At 44.6% G+C, this 22,462-nt stretch overlaps 2 protein-coding genes across 3 annotated transcripts in view; both read right to left on the bottom strand.

The window, feature by feature from the left end:
- The window catches only part of LOC134824503 (gastrula zinc finger protein XlCGF49.1-like), a 10,955-nt gene extending 2,694 nt beyond the window's left edge, over positions 1 to 8,261 (bottom strand). Inside the window, exons 1-5 of the mRNA XM_063836409.1 lie at positions 8,118 to 8,261; positions 7,397 to 7,478; positions 3,109 to 3,194; positions 1,564 to 1,673; positions 1,036 to 1,108 (exon numbers count right to left, since the gene is read on the bottom strand). Of these exons, the coding sequence (XP_063692479.1) occupies positions 1,036 to 1,108; positions 1,564 to 1,673; positions 3,109 to 3,194; positions 7,397 to 7,478; positions 8,118 to 8,261 (495 nt within the window). The remainder of the gene's footprint in view (positions 1 to 1,035; positions 1,109 to 1,563; positions 1,674 to 3,108; positions 3,195 to 7,396; positions 7,479 to 8,117) is intronic.
- A 6,908-nt stretch (positions 8,262 to 15,169) lies between these two features.
- Positions 15,170 to 22,249, bottom strand: LOC134824407 (uncharacterized). Of its 2 annotated transcripts, none has more exons than XM_063836310.1 (5): positions 21,895 to 22,249; positions 21,576 to 21,645; positions 17,437 to 17,466; positions 17,241 to 17,288; positions 15,170 to 15,723 (listed from the first exon to the last, which is right to left on the bottom strand). In XM_063836310.1, exons 1-5 carry the CDS (start codon positions 22,006 to 22,008, stop codon positions 15,557 to 15,559), a joined length of 429 nt encoding a protein of 142 aa, XP_063692380.1. In that variant the 5' UTR covers positions 22,009 to 22,249; the 3' UTR covers positions 15,170 to 15,556. The 2 variants fall into 2 exon arrangements, with proteins under 2 accessions (XP_063692380.1, XP_063692381.1); XM_063836311.1 differs by having other exon boundaries at positions 21,576 to 21,620.
- Positions 22,250 to 22,462: the final 213 nt, after the last annotated feature.

The following is a 22,462-nucleotide window of genomic DNA, read 5'->3' as shown; positions in this document are numbered from 1 at the left end:
ACCAAGGAGAACTTCGAACTTTTTGTCCAGAATATGCATATTCTGGACAAAAAGTTCGAAGTGGAAAAATTGTTGAAAAAAATTCAACGGACTTTAACTTGGACGGACCTTAAATGAACGGACTTTATTCGAACGGACATTAAGATGAACGTTAGGGCCTCCAGCGTTCAAGTAATGTCCGTCCAAATTAAATAAGGTTCGATAAGGTATTTCAAATGTCAGAAAACTTTTGACACACGCTGCAACCCCTTTTGAGCGCGCTTCGCGTGCACGAGAGGTATTATACAACGTGTAGCAAGAAAACTTAATGAGATAAGGTCCAAAAAGAACAATATGAGTCATCAGACACATGCCAGACACGTGCTAGTATAACGTGCACGTGCTAATATCGGGGTTTCTTGAGCACTAACGATCCAGTGATTGCACGTGGTAACACTAACACGTGGCAGGGAGACGTGTTGTTCCGTCTGAACCTCTTAACCCTTGTTCAGCATGATATCGCAGGTGTAGAGCACTTAATTGGGATGTTTTATGGGATCAGTTCAGCTCAGCACGTGCTGGGTTTTGTGTAAAAGTGGTGTTTGGTTGACTAATCTACTCATGCATTTCCTGCTCATTGACATGTCAGAACACGTACGATGTGATGTCAGCTCACACGTGCTCAAGATCGGAGACCTTTGTTCGATAGTTGAACTCATCCTAGTACTACTACTATCCTCCCGTCAATATAAATTGAAGAAATTAATTAGCTAATTTTATTTTTCAGGAGCTGATTTAATCATGATTTTCACATCACGTAAAAAATTCCGATTACAACTTCTCTCTGTCCAACAGTTAAAAACTATTAATGAATAATAGTATGTAATAGATCAGTCATGCTCTAAAAATGAACCATATCTAATGAAAAATATCAGATTTGAAAATAATCAAGGACTTGTAAAATATATGTAGTACAAGTCAAACGTTTTGTTGATTTTAAAATCACATCAAATTATAATCCAGGCTGTGGAGTATTGAGTAAAATGTCGGGCTCACCTTAAGATGCGAGGAGTTGCTGAACCGTTTACAGCAGTGCACACAACTGAAGGGCTTTTCTCCGGTGTGGGACCTGCATGTGATATCATGCGGTTACAATTATGAGGAGATTATCTTTTTAATGGGCATAACAGATACCTGTAGGGTCTTCGGAGGACCCCTACTTAAGGTCCTTTAGAAGAGGATCTAACTAAGTACTCTTCTTCTAATCTGAATGAACGGAACGACAAAAGCACAAACAAAGACAAGTGACAAGCACATAAAAGATTATTTATTCCATAGCCACTATTATGATAGTAGAAGTACAAGGTTCTCCTACTACTATACAACTATAATTTTATAGCGAATTTAACGTTCTCTCACTGCTATATTACAACGGATTTAACGTTCTCTCACTGCTATATTACAACAGATTTAACGTTCTCTCACTGCTATATTACAACAGATTTAACGTTCTCTCACTGCTATATTACAACAGATTTAACGTTCTCTCACTGCTATATTACAACAGATTTAACGTTTTCTGACCTGACGTGACGTTTAAGAGCGGTGGACTGGTTGTAAGCTTTAGGACACAGTGTGCACTTGTAGGGTCGCTTACCCGTGTGGGTGTGCTTGTGTGTGTTCAGATTTCCTACCTGAAAGTATCGTTTGTTAAGCGTTGCTCACCAATCTTTTCAAGGTTAGCAACATTTGTTCCAGTATCAGAGCAGCAGCTTTAACTAATTAATTAATCAATAAACTAATTAACTAATCAACTTAACTAAACAAAAGCTATAGACAGGCTCACAGGCTTATATTGTTATGTCTGACTGTTTTGAAAGCTGCTACGTATTGATTAGTCGTACAAGATCGCGTTCTGTCGCTAGGGCTTGTTGTACTTTTAATGTCTAGTGTTAAGCTAAATTTTAAACCGTAACTCTACTTTGTGTCAAATCAGTATGGAGGTAGAATTGTGGACTAATATTTTTATGGGTTAATGTTTTGAACAGCAGTAAACTTTGCGTGAGATTACATAAGATTTAGCTGCAATTTAGAGTTTATAGCACTTGTTGAAGTTTAACTTAAGCATTTGTTGTAGTTTAGCATTTGTTGTAGTTTAGCATTTGTTGTAGTTCAGCATTTGTTGTAGTTCAGCACTTGTTGTATTTCAGCATTTGTTGTAGTTTAGCACTTGTTGTAGTTCAGCATTTGTTGTAGTTTAACATTAAGTAGCACAATTAAAGGTGTCACACCTGTCATGGGCTGTGACCTGGACCATGTTTTATGGTCATTAGCGCGGAGATGAATTAATACGCGGAGTGCAATATATGATAGCTCACATGCAACGCCGCAATAAATTGTTCGCTTTTCTAGACAGCACGTGCTCTTATTATAAATCTTGGAAATGATATAATGAATCACAGCACCTGCACTTCGACAATGACAAATGATTTCTGGAATGAAGAAGCGTGCACGGTAAATAACTTGTAAATAATAATCACTGTAGTAATCTTAAGAGGCACTGCAATTAAAGGCTCCTGATCGTAAAGTTGATGTCTACAGTTTACAAGACCCAATTTTAAGTGCTGATCTCAAAGCACATGCAGCTGCGCAATAGGGATGAGCTATAATTCATATGGAATTTGCATGGTCTTAATTAAAAACGAATAGATTATTGCTTCTTTAAAAACATTGCCAATAAGGATTTTATGTATAAGCTGATCTCAAAAAGCTAAAAAGGCTCAAAAAATGATATTAGTGCAAAATCCCAAAATATCAATCTTACTAGTTACTACAGGGTGGGCCAAAAGTCAGTACCCATACGTTGGCCTAAATAGCTCCGCCGTGTTTTATATTTGAGAGCTGTTGCTTTGTAGATGGCATACTGTACTTACTGGTTCGAGAATTCCGTCGTCAAAATTTGAAAATTCGAATATTTTAGACATATAAAGCAAAACAATATAGTATATACTATATAGTATATCTGCACCATTTTACTGACAAAACGTCATGGTGTCAGTAAAAGTATGTAAAAAAGTAAAGAATCATTGTCGTCCGGAGGACGGGTACCCTGCAGCTAGTGTAGCTAACCTGAGAAAAGCTCTTGCCACATCCAGGCCAGTCGCAACTGTAGGGTCTCTCTCCAGTGTGAGTCAGCATGTGCTTCTTCAAGTTACCTGAACAAGGATTATTCAGTCGCAACTGTAGGGTCTCTCTCCAGTGTGAGTCAACATGTGCTTCTTCAGGTTACCTGAACAAGGATTATTCAGTCGCAACTGTAGGGTCTCTCTCCAGTGTGAGTCAACATGTGCTTCTTCAGGTTACCTGAACAAGGATTATGAAACAGTCGCAACTGTAGGGTCTCTCTCCAGTGTGAGTCAACATGTGCTTCTTCAGGTTACCTGAACAAGGATTATTCAGTCGCAACTGTAGGGTCTCTCTCCAGTGTGAGTCAGCATGTGCTTCTTCAGGTTACCTGAACAAGGATTATGAAACAGTCGCAACTGTAGGGTCTCTCTCCAGTGTGAGTCAACATGTGCTTCTTCAAGTTACCTGAACAAGGATTATTCAGTCGCAACTGTAGGGTCTCTCTCCAGTGTGAGTCAACATGTGCTTCTTCAAGTTACCTGAACAAGGATTATTCAGTCGCAACTGTAGGGTCTCTCTCCAGTGTGAGTCAACATGTGCTTCTTCAGGTTACCTGAACAAGGATTATGAAACAGTCGCAACTGTAGGGTCTCTCTCCAGTGTGAGTCAACATGTGCTTCTTCAAGTTACCTGAACAAGGATTATTCAGTCGCAACTGTAGGGTCTCTCTCCAGTGTGAGTCAACATGTGCTTCTTCAAGTTACCTGAACAAGGATTATTCAGTCGCAACTGTAGGGTCTCTCTCCAGTGTGAGTCAACATGTGCTTCTTCAAGTTACCTGAACAAGGATTATTCAGTCGCAACTGTAGGGTCTCTCTCCAGTGTGAGTCAACATGTGCTTCTTCAGGTTACCTGAACAAGGATTATATTACAGTCGCAACTGTAGGGTCTCTCTCCAGTGTGAGTCAACATGTGCTTCTTCAGGTTACCTGAACAAGGATTATGAAACAGTCGCAACTGTAGGGTCTCTCTCCAGTGTGAGTCAACATGTGCTTCTTCAAGTTACCTGAACAAGGATTATGAAACAGTCGCAACTGTAGGGTCTCTCTCCAGTGTGAGTCAACATGTGCTTCTTCAGGTTACCTGAACAAGGATTATGAAACAGTCGCAACTGTAGGGTCTCTCTCCAGTGTGAGTCAACATGTGCTTCTTCAGGTTACCTGAACAAGGATTATGAAACAGTCGCAACTGTAGGGTCTCTCTCCAGTGTGAGTCAACATGTGCTTCTTCAGGTTACCTGAACAAGGATTATTAGTCGCAACTGTAGGGTCTCTCTCCAGTGTGAGTCAGCATGTGCTTCTTCAAGGTTACCTGAACAAGGATTATTAGTCGCAACTGTAGGGTCTCTCTCCAGTGTGAGTCAACATGTGCTTCTTCAGGTTACCTGAACAAGGATTATTCAGTCGCAACTGTAGGGTCTCTCTCCAGTGTGAGTCAACATGTGCTTCTTCAAGTTACCTGAACAAGGATTATGAACAGTCGCAACTGTAGGGTCTCTCTCCAGTGTGAGTCAACATGTGCTTCTTCAGGTTACCTGAACAAGGATTATGAAACAGTCGCAACTGTAGGGTCTCTCTCCAGTGTGAGTCAACATGTGCTTCTTCAGGTTACCTGAACAAGGATTATGAACAGTCGCAACTGTAGGGTCTCTCTCCAGTGTGAGTCAACATGTGCTTCTTCAAGTTACCTGAACAAGGATTATAGTCGCAACTGTAGGGTCTCTCTCCAGTGTGAGTCAACATGTGCTTCTTCAGGTTACCTGAACAAGGATTATTCAGTCGCAACTGTAGGGTCTCTCTCCAGTGTGAGTCAACATGTGCTTCTTCAAGTTACCTGAACAAGGATTATGAAACACTCGCAACTGTAGGGTCTCTCTCCAGTGTGAGTCAACATGTGCTTCTTCAGGTTACCTGAACAAGGATTATGAAACAGTCGCAACTGTAGGGTCTCTCTCCAGTGTGAGTCAACATGTGCTTCTTCAGGTTACCTGAACAAGGATTATGAAACAGTCGCAACTGTAGGGTCTCTCTCCAGTGTGAGTCAACATGTGCTTCTTCAAGTTACCTGAACAAGGATTATGAAACAGTCGCAACTGTAGGGTCTCTCTCCAGTGTGAGTCAACATGTGCTTCTTCAGGTTACCTGAACAAGGATTATGAAACAGTCGCAACTGTAGGGTCTCTCTCCAGTGTGAGTCAACATGTGCTTCTTCAGGTTACCTGAACAAGGATTATGAAACAGTCGCAACTGTAGGGTCTCTCTCCAGTGTGAGTCAACATGTGCTTCTTCGGGTTACCTGAACAAGGATTATGAAACAGTCGCAACTGTAGGGTCTCTCTCCAGTGTGAGTCAACATGTGCTTCTTCAAGTTACCTGAACAAGGATTATGAAACAGTCGCAACTGTAGGGTCTCTCTCCAGTGTGAGTCAACATGTGCTTCTTCAAGTTACCTGAACAAGGATTATGAAACAGTCGCAACTGTAGGGTCTCTCTCCAGTGTGAGTCAACATGTGCTTCTTCAGGTTACCTGAACAAGGATTATGAAACAGTCGCAACTGTAGGGTCTCTCTCCAGTGTGAGTCAACATGTGCTTCTTCAGGTTACCTGAACAAGGATTATGAAACAGTCGCAACTGTAGGGTCTCTCTCCAGTGTGAGTCAACATGTGCTTCTTCAAGTTACCTGAACAAGGATTATGAAACTACAGTCGCAACTGTAGGGTCTCTCTCCAGTGTGAGTCAACATGTGCTTCTTCAGGTTACCTGAACAAGGATTATGAAACAGTCGCAACTGTAGGGTCTCTCTCCAGTGTGAGTCAACATGTGCTTCTTCAAGGTTACCTGAACAAGGATTATGAAACAGTCGCAACTGTAGGGTCTCTCTCCAGTGTGAGTCAACATGTGCTTCTTCAAGTTACCTGAACAAGGATTATGAAACAGTCGCAACTGTAGGGTCTCTCTCCAGTGTGAGTCAACATGTGCTTCTTCAAGTTACCTGAACAAGGATTATGAAACAGTCGCAACTGTAGGGTCTCTCTCCAGTGTGAGTCAACATGTGCTTCTTCAAGTTACCTGAACAAGGATTATGAAACAGTCGCAACTGTAGGGTCTCTCTCCAGTGTGAGTCAACATGTGCTTCTTCAGGTTACCTGAACAAGGATTATGAAACAGTCGCAACTGTAGGGTCTCTCTCCAGTGTGAGTCAACATGTGCTTCTTCAAGTTACCTGAACAAGGATTATGAAACAGTCGCAACTGTAGGGTCTCTCTCCAGTGTGAGTCAACATGTGCTTCTTCAAGTTACCTGAACAAGGATTATGAAACAGTCGCAACTGTAGGGTCTCTCTCCAGTGTGAGTCAACATGTGCTTCTTCAAGTTACCTGAACAAGGATTATGAAACAGTCGCAACTGTAGGGTCTCTCTCCAGTGTGAGTCAACATGTGCTTCTTCAAGTTACCTGAACAAGGATTATGAAACAGTCGCAACTGTAGGGTCTCTCTCCAGTGTGAGTCAACATGTGCTTCTTCAAGTTACCTGAACAAGGATTATGAAACAGTCGCAACTGTAGGGTCTCTCTCCAGTGTGAGTCAACATGTGCTTCTTCAAGTTACCTGAACAAGGATTATTCAGTCGCAACTGTAGGGTCTCTCTCCAGTGTGAGTCAACATGTGCTTCTTCAGGTTACCTGAACAAGGATTATTCAGTCGCAACTGTAGGGTCTCTCTCCAGTGTGAGTCAACATGTGCTTCTTCAAGTTACCTGAACAAGGATTATTAGTCGCAACTGTAGGGTCTCTCTCCAGTGTGAGTCAACATGTGCTTCTTCAGGTTACCTGAACAAGGATTATGAAACAGTCGCAACTGTAGGGTCTCTCTCCAGTGTGAGTCAACATGTGCTTCTTCAAGTTACCTGAACAAGGATTATGAAACAGTCGCAACTGTAGGGTCTCTCTCCAGTGTGAGTCAACATGTGCTTCTTCAAGTTACCTGAACAAGGATTATGAAACTGTATCACATTGTATTATCACTTTATCAGTCACTCCATTTATACAGCAAGAGGTGTTTAACCTTTTCACACGTCCATATATTTTAAGCTGAAGATGAGAAACAAATCAGTTGTGCCTCAGGGCTCAGGTATCCTTCTCACCTGATCCTAAACTCCTCCAGATTGTATACTATGATAAATCCCTTTGGAGAAGAATAGACAAAGTAAACCACAAGACAAGCTAACTAACCGAGGTCTGAGAAGCGCCTGCCACACTGGTTGTTCCATCTGCACTGGTAGAGTGGGCCTTCTGAGTGAGTGTACAGGTGGGCCTGACAGGGTTTATACAGGTAACTAGTTGTTTCACGATAAATACATATAATCTGCATGACTTGAGTCGAATGGTTTATACAAGTAATTTATACAGCTCTACTACAGTCTACTGCAGGGTGTACCACAGAAAGTGTGACTTTTTTGAGAAATGATACAAAATATTATGAAGGAGCAGTAATTGCTAAAAACTCTTCATCACATTGTGTCACTTATATAGGTGTCGAACTATTAAAGTATTAAAGTGGAAGAAAGTCACACTTTATGCAGTACACCCTGTATTTTAAGTTGTTTCACGATAAATACATGTAATCTGCATGACTTGAGTCGAATGCCATGACATCTTTGTTTCCCAAACTCCCAAATTCCTACTGGATTTTTTATCAACTCATATAAAGGAATAGTCTATTTTTTTACATGATTTCATCGAAGCTACGGAAGCCGAGACGCAGTAAGCCTGCAGCCCATCCTTGAATCCTGATTCTTCAATTGACGATTTGACGATCCAAAGGTTGTGCCAAAAGGGTCTGTTCTAAACACAAACCATACTAAAGTTACCAGTTGAAGGTAATCTAGATTTTTTACGAAGCCACAAACACGAAAATGATAAAGAATGGAGAATATTATTTTGTGAACCTAACCTGCAAGTATCCGAGTTGACTGAAGCTCTTGAAGCATCCGGGCTGATTGCAGACGTACGGTTTGACTGCACTTGTCTTGCCTTTTGACACTTTTGGTTTCTTGACCACTCTGGTAAATGCTGATGAGGCTTCGTCTTCCAACATTTTGCAGTATGCACGTCTGGTAATAGTTTCAGGCTTAGCTCTCAACTTTTGAGGATGAGAGTGATTCAGTGATATATACAAATTATAACTGATCAGAGACAATTGTACGTCAAGAACACATTAATTGTCAAGAACACATTAATTGTCGAGAACAAATTACAAGCACTATAATTAGAAGATTTGTGCAGGCAGAATGGAAATGGCTCTTGTTTTTAACGGTCCGTTCCACCAAAAGAGTAACAGACTAATAAAGTATAATCGAATCTGCTAATCTCGGCTTTAAATTTAAAGACACACAGCAGCGACCATGATACGAACAAGTCCACCATGATGTTATATCTTTATATTGTATTATTATATGTGATAAAGTGATAAAGTGATAACGCAGGCAAATTTTAAGCAAGCAAGAACAGATTCAACTCCAAGTTATTGGTTGATTTGGGATTCTCTTAACCTAACACCAGCGTGTTAGTCCTCTAATATCCTAGTTGCACGTGGAGATGGACACACGTGCAATATACCTGTCAAAACTTAATAGCACGCTCTTTTTCTTGAGGGAGTGTGTGCAGGACACGCGCCAACGTGTTCTTAGACCGGCCAGCCGGATGTAGGAGAGTAGGATTGACAGTTGGTGTTCAAACAATGGTGGATTGTGGGGGTTTGACGTTTTAATACCCTTTAAATTTCACCTACATACTGTATAGTTCAGTTATATTACTGCATTTCCTGTTCTCAAACACTAAAACCTTTTTAGTTCGGGCCTTTTGAGATATCACAATTTATGAGCTACATATAACTGTGTACAACGAAACAAGTACACGCGTATAATTATCAATAATGAATTCTTGCGATCCCAAGAAAAATTAAAATATTGGATCCCGGAATATCATAGTAAACATATATAAAACAAAAACCTTTTAACGAATTATATGTTGCAATCGGAATTTGCAACCACATTGCAAAGTAAGGATCCTCCACTTTTAACAACACGTGCAAAGTTCATCCTACCACGTGCAAACTTCACCTTATATAATACTGTGATACAAGCGTAGATTGTTCACAGTTCTGTTGCTAAGGTGCACGATTACTGCACATATTATATATGAGGCGTATGATTCCTGGACGTTCATGTGTTTTATGAAGAAATTATATTTATATAAGTATAATAAAAATGCTGTATCCAACTCTATTCGAGAGACAAATTATTGGAATTCCAAACACGTTTCTGCAGAGGGATTTGATTGCATGTAGTTCGATGAGTCAAAGCAGGCAGAATTTGACTTATAGATATTTAATAGTACTCGTGAAACTGAAGATGAATTAACGGAAATCCACTTAATTCATATATAAACTTTTAAACTGGACTTTTGTAGCAATTACCTAATAAAACTCATGAATGAAGGAACAGTAAAATTTCCACTGGAAATTTAAACTACAATCAGCAATAATTATAAGCGAGCATGATCTGTAATCCTTGCGTTTATTGGTGGCAGGTATGGCAGGTGTGAAATGAAGTGAGCTAGAAAAACAGAATTATACTAAAGCCTTGTCATGGCACGTGGGGATCAAGGCTTTCTTGTGCTCCTTTATAATTATAAAAGTCTGGTGATTACTGTCAACCGAGGATCTTGACACACCGGTTTGTCGGCTAGCATGGTTATAGGGTGATCCAAAGATTTAATCTAAAATTTGGGCAGCATGAACAAACTCACTGGTAATGGCGGTAATTAGGCAGAAAAGCCAATTTGTGCTGTTATATATGCTACTTTAATAAGAAGTCATTGTCTGGTGCAATATTATTGTTGATAGAATTAAGTCATATGCCACAGATGAAAAACTCGGCTAAATCTGCCATATATTTCGGCAGATTTCGGCCTGGAAGACACACAATGCCAGGGGAATACAGCACCGAGACAGTTATAATAGACTTACCCGAAATGGTACCGCGACAATTGACCCCCGACAATTATTGACCCCCTATGTAATTACACTGGGGTCAATTGTCGCGAAATCTAGGGTTTAGTACGACAATTGACCCGCCGAAAATTGAACCTCCGACAATTAACCCCCCGACAATTGACACCCTATGTACTTATGTAATCACAATGGGGTCAATTGTCGCGAAATCTAAGACTTAGTACGACAATTGACCCCCGACAATTGACCCCCCGACAATTGACCCCCATGTAATTACACTGGGGTCAATTGATCGGGTTAGGGTCTGAGGGTCAGGGTCAGGGTCCTGGATCCTGGGTCCTGGGTCCTGGGTCCTGGGTCCTGGGTCCTGGGTCCTGGGTCCTGGGTCCTGGGTCCTGGGTCCTGGGTCCTGGGTCCTGGGTCCTGGGTCCTGGGTCCTGGGTCCTGGGTCCTGGGTCCTGGGTCCTGGGTCCTGGGTCCTGGGTCCTGGGTCCTGGGTCCTGGGTCCTGGGTCCTGGGTCCTGGGTCCTGGGTCCTGGGTCCTGGGTCCTGGGTCCTGGGTCCTGGGTCCTGGGTCCTGGGTCCTGGGTCCTGGGTCCTGGGTCCTGGGTCCTGGGTCCTGGGTCCTGGGTCCTGGGTCCTGGGTCCTGGGTCCTGGGTCCTGGGTCCTGGGTCCTGGGTCCTGGGTCCTGGGTCCTGGGTCCTGGGTCCTGGGTCCTGGGTCCTGGGTCCTGGGTCCTGGGTCCTGGGTCCTGGGTCCTGGGTCCTGGGTCCTGGGTCCTGGGTCCTGGGTCCTGGGTCCTGGGTCCTGGGTCCTGGGTCCTGGGTCCTGGGTCCTGGATCCTGGGTCCTGGATCCTGGGTCAGGGTCAGGGTCAGGGTCAGGGTCAGGGTCAGGGTCAGGGTCAGGGTCAGGGTCAGGGTCAGGGTTAGGGTCAGGGTCAGGGTCAGGGTCAGGGTCAGGGTCAGGGTCAGGGTCAGGGTCAGGGTCAGGGTCAGGGTCAGGGTCAGGGTCAGGGTCAGGGTCAGGGTCAGGGTCAGGGTCAGGGTCAGGGTCAGGGTCAGGGTCAGGGTCAGGGTCAGGGTCAGGGTCAGGGTCAGGGTCAGGGTCAGGGTCAGGGTCAGGGTCAGGGTCAGGGTCAGGGTCAGGGTCAGGGTCAGGGTCAGGGTCAGGGTCAGGGTCAGGGTCAGGGTCAGGGTCCTGGATCCTGGGTCCTGGATCCTGGGTCAGGGTCAGGGTCAGGGTCAGGGTCAGGGTCAGGGTCAGGGTCAGGGTCAGGGTCAGGGTCAGGGTCAGGGTCAGGGTCAGGGTCAGGGTCAGGGTCAGGGTCAGGGTCAGGGTCAGGGTCAGGGTCAGGGTCAGGGTCAGGGTCAGGGTCAGGGTCAGGGTCAGGGTCAGGGTCAGGGTCAGGGTCAGGGTCAGGGTCAGGGTCAGGGTCAGGGTCAGGGTCAGGGTCAGGGTCAGGGTCAGGGTCAGGGTCAGGGTCAGGGTCAGGGTCAGGGTCAGGGTCAGGGTCAGGGTCAGGGTCAGGGTCAGGGTCCTGGATCCTGGGTCCTGGATCCTGGGTCAGGGTCAGGGTCAGGGTCAGGGTCAGGGTCAGGGTCAGGGTCAGGGTCAGGGTCAGGGTCAGGGTCAGGGTCAGGGTCAGGGTCAGGGTCAGGGTCAGGGTCAGGGTCAGGGTCAGGGTCAGGGTCAGGGTCAGGGTCAGGGTCAGGGTCAGGGTCAGGGTCAGGGTCAGGGTCAGGGTCAGGGTCAGGGTCAGGGTCAGGGTCAGGGTCAAAATTGAACCTCCGACAATTAACCCCCCGACAATTGACACCCTATGTAATCACACTGGGGTCAATTGTCGCGAAATCTAAGACTTACTACGACAATTGACCCCCGACAATTGACCCCCCGACAATTGACCCCCATGTAATTACACTGGGGTCAATTGATCGGGTTAGGGTCTGAGGGTCAGGGTCCTGGGTCCTGGGTCCTGGGTCCTGGGTCCTGGGTCCTGGGTCCTGGGTCCTGGGTCCTGGGTCCTGGGTCCTGGGTCCTGGGTCCTGGGTCCTGGGTCCTGGGTCCTGGGTCCTGGGTCCTGGTTACTGGGTCCTGGGTCCTGGGTCCTGGGTCCTGGGTCCTGGGTCCTGGGTCCTGGGTCCTGGGTCCTGGGTCCTGGGTCCTGGGTCCTGGGTCCTGGGTCCTGGGTCCTGGGTCCTGGGTCCTGGGTCCTGGGTCCTGGGTCCTGGGTCCTGGGTCCTGGGTCCTGGGTCCTGGGTCCTGGATCCTGGGTCCTGGATCCTGGGTCAGGGTCAGGGATCCTGGGTCCTGGATCCTGGGTCAGGGTCAGGGTCAGGGTCAGGGTCAGGGTCAGGGTCAGGGTCAGGGTCAGGGTCAGGGTCAGGGTCAGGGTCAGGGTCAGGGTCAGGGTCAGGGTCAGGGTCAGGGTCAGGGTCAGGGTCAGGGTCAGGGTCAGGGTCAGGGTCAGGGTCAGGGTCAGGGTCAGGGTCAGGGTCAGGGTCAGGGTCAGGGTCAAAATTGAACCTCCGACAATTAACCCCCCGACAATTGACACCCTATGTAATCACACTGGGGTCAATTGTCGCGAAATCTAAGACTTACTACGACAATTGACCCCCGACAATTGACCCCCCGACAATTGACCCCCATGTAATTACACTGGGGTCAATTGATCGGGTTAGGGTCTGAGGGTCAGGGTCCTGGGTCCTGGGTCCTGGGTCCTGGGTCCTGGGTCCTGGGTCCTGGGTCCTGGGTCCTGGGTCCTGGGTCCTGGGTCCTGGGTCCTGGGTCCTGGGTCCTGGGTCCTGGGTCCTGGGTCCTGGGTCCTGGGTCCTGGGTCCTGGTTACTGGGTCCTGGGTCCTGGGTCCTGGGTCCTGGGTCCTGGGTCCTGGGTCCTGGGTCCTGGGTCCTGGTTACTGGGTCCTGGGTCCTGGGTCCTGGGTCCTGGGTCCTGGGTCCTGGGTCCTGGGTCCTGGGTCCTGGGTCCTGGGTCCTGGGTCCTGGGTCCTGGGTCCTGGGTCCTGGGTCCTGGGTCCTGGGTCCTGGGTCCTGGGTCCTGGGTCCTGGGTCCTGGGTCCTGGATCCTGGGTCCTGGATCCTGGGTCAGGGTCAGGGTCAGGGTCAGGGTCAGGGTCAGGGTCAGGGTCAGGGTCAGGGTCAGGGTCAGGGTCAGGGTCAGGGTCAGGGTCAGGGTCAGGGTCAGGGTCAGGGTCAGGGTCAGGGTCAGGGTCAGGGTCAGGGTCAGGGTCAGGGTCAGGGTCAGGGTCAGGGTCAGGGTCAGGGTCAGGGTCAGGGTCAGGGTCAGGGTCAGGGTCAGGGTCAGGGTCAGGGTCAGGGTCAGGGTCAGGGTCAGGGTCAGGGTCAGGGTCAGGGTCAGGGTCAGGGTCAGGGTCAGGGTCAGGGTCAGGGTCAGGGTCAGGGTCAGGGTCAGGGTCAGGGTCAGGGTCAGGGTCAGGGTCAGGGTCAGGGTCAGGGTCAGGGTCAGGGTCAGGGTCAGGGTCAGGGTCAGGGTCAGGGTCAGGGTCAAAATTGATCCTCCGACAATTAACCCCCCGACAATTGACACCCTATGTAATCACACTGGGGTCAATTGTCGCGAAATCTAAGACTTACTACGACAATTGACCCCCGACAATTGACCCCCCGACAATTGACCCCCATGTAATTACACTGGGGTCAATTGATCGGGTTAGGGTCTGAGGGTCAGGGTCCTGGGTCCTGGGTCCTGGGTCCTGGGTCCTGGGTCCTGGGTCCTGGGTCCTGGGTCCTGGGTCCTGGGTCCTGGGTCCTGGGTCCTGGGTCCTGGGTCCTGGGTCCTGGGTCCTGGGTCCTGGGTCCTGGGTCCTGGGTCCTGGTTACTGGGTCCTGGGTCCTGGGTCCTGGGTCCTGGGTCCTGGGTCCTGGGTCCTGGGTCCTGGGTCCTGGGTCCTGGGTCCTGGGTCCTGGGTCCTGGGTCCTGGGTCCTGGGTCCTGGGTCCTGGGTCCTGGGTCCTGGGTCCTGGGTCCTGGGTCCTGGATCCTGGGTCCTGGATCCTGGGTCAGGGTCAGGGTCAGGGTCAGGGTCAGGGTCAGGGTCAGGGTCAGGGTCAGGGTCAGGGTCAGGGTCAGGGTCAGGGTCAGGGTCAGGGTCAGGGTCAGGGTCAGGGTCAGGGTCAGGGTCAGGGTCAGGGTCAGGGTCAGGGTCAGGGTCAGGGTCAGGGTCAGGGTCAGGGTCAGGGTCAGGGTCAGGGTCAGGGTCAGGGTCAGGGTCAGGGTCAGGGTCAGGGTCAGGGTCAGGGTCAGGGTCAGGGTCAGGGTCAGGGTCAGGGTCAGGGTCAGGGTCAGGGTCAGGGTCAGGGTCAGGGTCAGGGTCAGGGTCAGGGTCAGGGTCAGGGTCAGGGTCAGGGTCAGGGTCAGGGTCAGGGTCAGGGTCAGGGTCAGGGTCAGGGTCAGGGTCAGGGTCAGGGTCAGGGTCAGGGTCAGGGTCAGGGTCAGGGTCAGGGTCAGGGTCAGGGTCAGGGTCAGGGTCAGGGTCAGGGTCAGGGTCAGGGTCAGGGTCAGGGTCAGGGTCAGGGTCAGGGTCAGGGTCAGGGTCAGGGTCAGGGTCAGGGTCAGGGTCAGGGTCAGGGTCAGGGTCAGGGTCAGGGTCAGGGTCAGGGTCAGGGTCAGGGTCAGGGTCAGGGTCAGGGTCAGGGTCAGGGTCAGGGTCAGGGTCAGGGTCAGGGTCAGGGTCAGGGTCAGGGTCAGGGTCAGGGTCAGGGTCAGGGTCAGGGTCAGGGTCAGGGTTAATTGTATTAAATTACATTGTCGGGGGGTCAATTGTCGGGGGGTCAATTGTCGGGGGGTCAATTGTCGGGGGTCAATTGTCGGGGGGTCAATTGTCGGGGGGTCAATTTTCGGGGGGTCAATTGTCGGGGGTCAATTGTTGGGGGGTCAATTGTCGCCCACCCAATAAAATAAAGGACAATTTTTAATTGGAACAGTAGTTTAAGTAATTTTTACAAATGAAAGTTTGCAGATTTATTGCTGCTATAAGTATAATGACGTGTAGATTGGAGATCTTTTAAAAATCGTTTGTTTTTCTTTGCTCATTCGCATTACACTTCACTTAAAATAGATATCATCTTGTTAAAATTAATTAAAATCAGTCTAAGCTAAATCAACACGCGACTCCATAACTATTCGTTATATTCGGAGCAGCCCAACCATCATATCATCAAACAAGATCATACAACAGAAATGAATAAATTAAAAACCCTAACACTGTGTAAACCCTTGTTGCACTTTGCCAAGTCTTTAATTTCATACAACTCACTAAAACACACTTTACAACTTAAATAAAATACTCAAAAATTAACTGACTATCGTCGCCGGGATGTCTTTAAGATGTAAATCATATTGCTCTGACCTGAATAAAACCTACGGCTATATTCTGGATATGGCCGGGCAGTGACATGGCCAGGCATGTATAAGATGCAGCCATCCGTCTGTGACTCATCAGTGTTGGGTCGTCGGAAATTTCTGCCGTGTACCCGATAAAACCGATAAGAGCAACAACTCCTGAGAAAATTATTGTTCTGGAAATAAATTCGTCATCGAAATAAAACAGGGCACAATAATGAATTATTGAATTGTGACACTATCAAATTAAACCACAATCGTGGTTTCTGTACTTGCATAAAAATGTTGCAGTTATTGAATAATACCAACCGGAGATTAACCTATTCTCCGGATGTTTTAGTTACGGTTTCTAACTTGCTAATAAAAGGCTACAAGTTGTGGGTGAGGTTCAGTGGCGCCGACCCCGCAGGGGGGGGGGGGGGGGGCTAACATGGGGGCGCTTTTTCAGGGGGGGGGGGGCAACAGGGAACGTTACGCCACTGGTGAGGTCACGTGATATTATTGGGACTTACCTCCAGATATTGCTGTAATACAGGGGTGAGGTCACGTGATATTATTGGGACTTACCTCCAGATATTGCTGTAATACAGGGGTGAGGTCACGTGATATTATTGGGACTTACCTCCAGATATTGCTGTAATACAGGGGTGAGGTCACGTGATATTATTATTGGGACTTACCTCCAGATATTGCTGTAATACAGGGGTGAGGTCACGTGATATTATTGGGACTTACCTCCAGATATTGCTGTAATACAGGGGTGAGGTCACGTGATATTATTGGGACTTACCTCCAGATATTGCTGTAATACAGGGGTGAGGTCACGTGATATTGTTATTGGGACTTACCTCCAGATATTGCTGTAATACAGGGGTGAGGTCACGTGATATTATTGGGACTTACCTCCAGATATTGCTGTAATACAGGGGTGAGGTCACGTGATATTATTGGGACTTACCTCCAGATATTGCTGTAATACAGGGGTGAGGTCACGTGATATTATTATTGGGACTTACCTCCAGATATTGCTGTAATACAGGGGTGAGGTCACGTGATATTATTGGGACTTACCTCCAGATATTGCTGTAATACAGGGGTGAGGTCACGTGATATTATTGGGACTTACCTCCAGATATTGCTGTAATACAGGGGTGAGGTCACGTGATATTATTGGGACTTACCTCCAGATATTGCTGTAATACAGGGGTGAGGTCACGTGATATTATTGGGACTTACCTCCAGATATTGCTGTAATACAGGGGTGAGGTCACGTGATATTATTGGGACTTACCTCCAGATATTGCTGTAATACAGGGGTGAGGTCACGTGATATTATTGGGACTTACCTCCAGATATTGCTGTAATACAGGGGTGAGGTCACGTGATATTATTGGGACTTACCTCCAGATATTGCTGTAATACAGGGGTGAGGTCACGTGATATTATTGGGACTTACCTCCAGATATTGCTGTAATACAGGGGTGAGGTCACGTGATATTGTTGGGACTTACCTCCAGATATTGCTGTAATACAGGGGTGAGGTCACGTGATATTGTTGGGACTTACCTCCAGATATTGCTGTAATACAGGGGTGAGGTCACGTGATATTATTGGGACTTACCTCCAGATATTGCTGTAATACAGGGGTGAGGTCACGTGATATTGTTGGGACTTACCTCCAGATATTGCTGTAATACAGACTAGTCTGAACACCCACTTTTTACCTAGTTCAATAACGAAATTTAGTTACTCATTTAAAATTTCTTACAAATTGAAATGTTATATTATGTAGTCAAGTATGTTTTAGTCAACAAAATATGTAATTAAAGAAATGTATTATATCTTAAATCCAAAAGTAATTGTTTCACTCACTGTTTCTAAGAATATCAAGCGTGATTTTATCTGCAAGGGAAAACATTGTTATTCGTGTTCGAATATTAATCACATCCAATATTTGTTCGCAGTCAAAAGCTTTTTGGCCAATTGCCAAGTCCGCCTTATTAGAATAAATATAAACTTTTAAGTTACGTAATATACATAGTTTCCAATAAAATGTTGGAAATTCGAATACTTACTGATATCGTACTTACTGACATCGTACTTACTGATATCGTACTTACTGACATCGTACTTACTGACATCGTACTTACTGATACCGTACTCAATGGTATCCTACTTACTGACATCGTACTTACTGATACCGTACTTACTGATATATTGCTTACTGATACCGTACTTACTGATACCGTACTTACTGATATCGTACTTACTGATACCGTACTTACTGATACCGTACTTACTGATACCGTACTTACTGATACCGTACTTACTGATACCGTACTTACTGACATCGTACTTACTGATATCGTACTTACTGATACCGTACTTACTGATACCGTACTTACTGATACCGTACTTACTGATATCGTACTTACTGATATCTTACTTACTGATACCGTACTTACTGATACCGTACTTACTGATATCTTACTTACTGATATCTTACTTACTGATATCGTACTTACTGACATCGTACTTACTGACATCGTACTTACTGATACCGTACTTACTGATATCGTACTTACTGACATCGTACTTACTGATATCGTACTTACTGACATCGTACTTACTGATATCGTACTTACTGATACCGTATTTACTGATATCGTACTTACTGATATCTTACTAACTGATACCGTACTTACTGATACCGTACTTACTGATATCTTACTTACTGATATCTTACTTACTGATATCGTACTTACTGATATCTTACTTACTGATACCGTACTTACTGATACCGTACTTACTGATACCGTACTTACTGATATCTAACTCACTGATATCGTACTTAATGATACCGTACTTACTGATATCTTACTTACTGATACCGTACTTACTGATACCGTACTTACTGATATCTTACTTACTGATACCGTACTTACTGATATCCTACTTACTGACATCGTACTTACTGATACCGTACTTACTGATATCCTACTTACTGATACCGTACTTACTGATATCTTACTTACTGATACCGTACTTACTGATACCGTACTTACTGATACCGTACTTACTGATACCGTACTTACTGATATCGTACTTAATGATATCTTACTTACTGATACCGTACTTACTGACATCGTACTTACTGATATCGTACTTACTGATACCGTACTTACTGATATCGTACTTTCTGATACCATACTTACTGATATCTTACTTACTGATACCGTACTTACTGACACCGTACTTACTGATACCGTACTTACTGATACCGTACTTGATAATATCTTACTTACTGATACCGTACTTACTGACATCGTACTTACTGATACCGTACTTACTGATATCTTACTTACTGATACCGTACTTACTGATACCGTACGCGTACTTACTGATACCGTACTTACTGATACCGTACTTGATAATATCTTACTTACTGATACCGTACTTACTGACATCGTACTTACTGATACCATACTTACTGATATCTTACTTACTGATACCGTACTTACTGATATCGTACTTACTGATACCGTACTTACTGATACCGTACTTACTGACATCGTACTTACTGATACCGTACTTACTGACATCGTACTTACTGATACCGTACTTACTGATATCGTACTTACTGATACCGTACTTACTGATACCGTACTTACTGATATCGTACTTACTGATACCGTACTTACTGATATCGTACTTTCTGATACCATACTTACTGATATCTTACTTACTGATACCGTACTTACTGATATCCTACTTTCTGACATCGTACTTACTGATACCGTACTTACTGATACCGTACTTACTGATATCCTACTTACTGATATCTTACTTAATGATATCTTACTTACTGATACCGTACTTACTGACATCGTACTTACTGATATCGTACTTACTGATACCGTACTTACTGATACTGTACTTACTGATATCCTACTTACTGATACCGTACTTACTGATATCGTACTTACTGATACCGTACTTACTGATACCGTACTTACTGATATCGTACTTACTGATACCGTACTTACTGATATCCTACTTACTGATACCGTACTTACTGATATCGTACTTACTGACATCGTATTTACTGATATCGTACTTACTGACATCGTACTTACTGATATCGTACTTACTGATATCCTACTTACTGATATCTTACTTACTGATACCGTACTTACTGATACCGTACTTACTGATATCTTACTTACTGATATCTTACTTACTGATATCGTACTTACTGATATCTTACTTACTGATACCGTACTTACTGATACCGTACTTACTGATACCGTACTTACTGATATCTTACTTACTGATATCGTACTTAATGATACCGTACTTACTGATATCTTACTTACTGATACCGTATTTACTGATACCGTACTTACTGATATCTTACTTACTGATACCGTACTTACTGATACCGTACTTATTGATACCGTACTTACTGACATCGTACTTACTGATACCGTACTTACTGACATCGTACTAACTGATATCGTACTTAATGATATCTTACTTACTGATACCGTACTTACTGATACCGTACTTACTGATATCCTACTTACTGATACCGTACTTACTGATATCGTACTTACTGATACCGTACTTACTGATACCGTACTTACTGATATCGTACTTACTGATACCGTACTTACTGATATCGTACTTAATGATACCGTACTTACTGATATCTTACTTACTGATACCGTACTTATTGATACCGTACTTACTGATACCGTACTTACTGATATCTTACTTACTGATACCGTACTTACTGATACCGTACTTACTGATACCGTACTTACTGACATCGTACTTACTGATACCGTACTTACTGACATCGTACTTACTGATATCGTACTTAATGATATCTTACTTACTGATACCGTACTTACTGACATCGTACTTACTGATATCGTACTTACTGATATTGTACTTACTGATACCGTACTTACTGATATCCTACTTACTGATACCGTACTTACTGAATTACTGATATCTTACTTACTGATACCGTACTTACTGATACAGTACTTACTGATATCCTACTTACTGATACCGTACTTACTGATATCTTACTTACTGATACCGTACTTACTGACACCGTACTTACTGATACCGTACTTACTGATATCGTACTTACTGATATCCTACTTACTGATACCGTACTTAGTGATATCCTACTTACTGATACTGTACTTACTGACATCGTACTTACTGATATCGTACTTACTGATACCGTACTTACTGATACCGTACTTACTGATATCCTACTTACTGATACCGTACTTACTGATATCCTACTTACTGATACCGTACTTACTGATATCTTACTTACTGATACCGTACTTACTGATACCGTACTTACTGATATCTTACTTACTGATACCGTACTTACTGATATCCTACTTACTGATACCGTACTTACTGACATCGTACTTACTGATACCGTACTTACTGATACCGTACTTACTGATACCGTGCTTACTGATACCGTACTTACTGATATCTTACTTACTGATACCGTACTTACTGATACCGTACTTACTGATACCGTACTTACTGATACCGTACTTACTGATACCGTACTTACTGATACCGTACTTACTGATACCGTACTTACTGATATCTTACTTACTGATACCGTACTTACTGATATCCTACTTACTGATACCGTACTTACTGACATCGTACTTACTGATACCGTACTTACTGATACCGTACTTACTGATACCGTGCTTACTGATACCGTACTTACTGATATCTTACTTACTGATACCGTACTTACTGATACCGTATTTACTGATACCGTACTTACTGATACCGTACTTACTGATACCGTACTTACTGATACCGTACTTACTGACATCGTACTTACTGATATCGTACTTACTGATATCATATTTACTGAATACTGATATCGTTCTTACTGATATCGTACTTACTGATATCGTACTTAATGATATCCTACTTACTGATATCGTACTTACTGATATCGTTCAGGTGATCAACTAGTCGGATAGCTCCGCTCAGACCTGTAAACAAGCACGCGAGTAACGTCTGCGGAGGATATTGTTATTTTTAGTATTTTATATTATATCCAATTAAATACATTGTATGTTCTGTATACAAATATTTTTAAAAGAAATATAACTGTTTTAATCATTCGAAAAATATAATTTTGAAGAATAGACATTTTGCGCTCCACTGCCACAGCCTGGAATATAATGTCGTTTAAGAATAAAATATCATCTGACTTGTGGGATTTGATCATGTGGCTTGTGAGATATGAGCCATGGGATATTTTACCATTTCGGTAGCCCAAGCGTCCGGATGAAACAATATACAAGTTGAAATAAGACTGAATAGGGCCGCCCATCCAGCTGCAGCGATTCCTAGCTTCTTTACCAAACCTCCCGCCATACTACTCTACTCAGAGTGCACGAATAGAGAATAGAGAGTGACTCTCGGAGTCTAAGAAAGTAGGCACTCTAGCAAAAAGTGTTCAAGCAAATTATAGACGGTAAATTTTACAATTGTACATCTGTGTACAACAAATGAATGAGACCTGTAAATATAGTGTAACATGTCAGTGTTGTCTAAGGAGAAAGCCTCATGAGGGTCATATGATACGATATTTGTTCAGAATGTATAATGTACTCCCTGTATAGTAGGTCACCTACCTATGTTTCCAAAACGTTGCCTGGAGACAAACTGCACGTCAATGTCGTTGCTGGTATGGTGATGCCGATGGAGAATCTTCCACATATGAAGTAAAATGAGGTAAACTGTTTTGTTCTGGTGATCGGAGTGCAGCCAATTAATGTGAAATGGTAATCACATCCACTTGTAAAAACTTTAAAATCATGCTTGATTG

This window comes from Bolinopsis microptera, chromosome 12 (genome assembly GCF_026151205.1).
Source record: "Bolinopsis microptera isolate Bmic1 chromosome 12, MBARI_Bmic_1.0, whole genome shotgun sequence".
NCBI lineage: Eukaryota > Metazoa > Ctenophora > Tentaculata > Lobata > Bolinopsidae > Bolinopsis > Bolinopsis microptera.
This window is presented reverse-complemented; position numbering and strand designations above follow the sequence as displayed.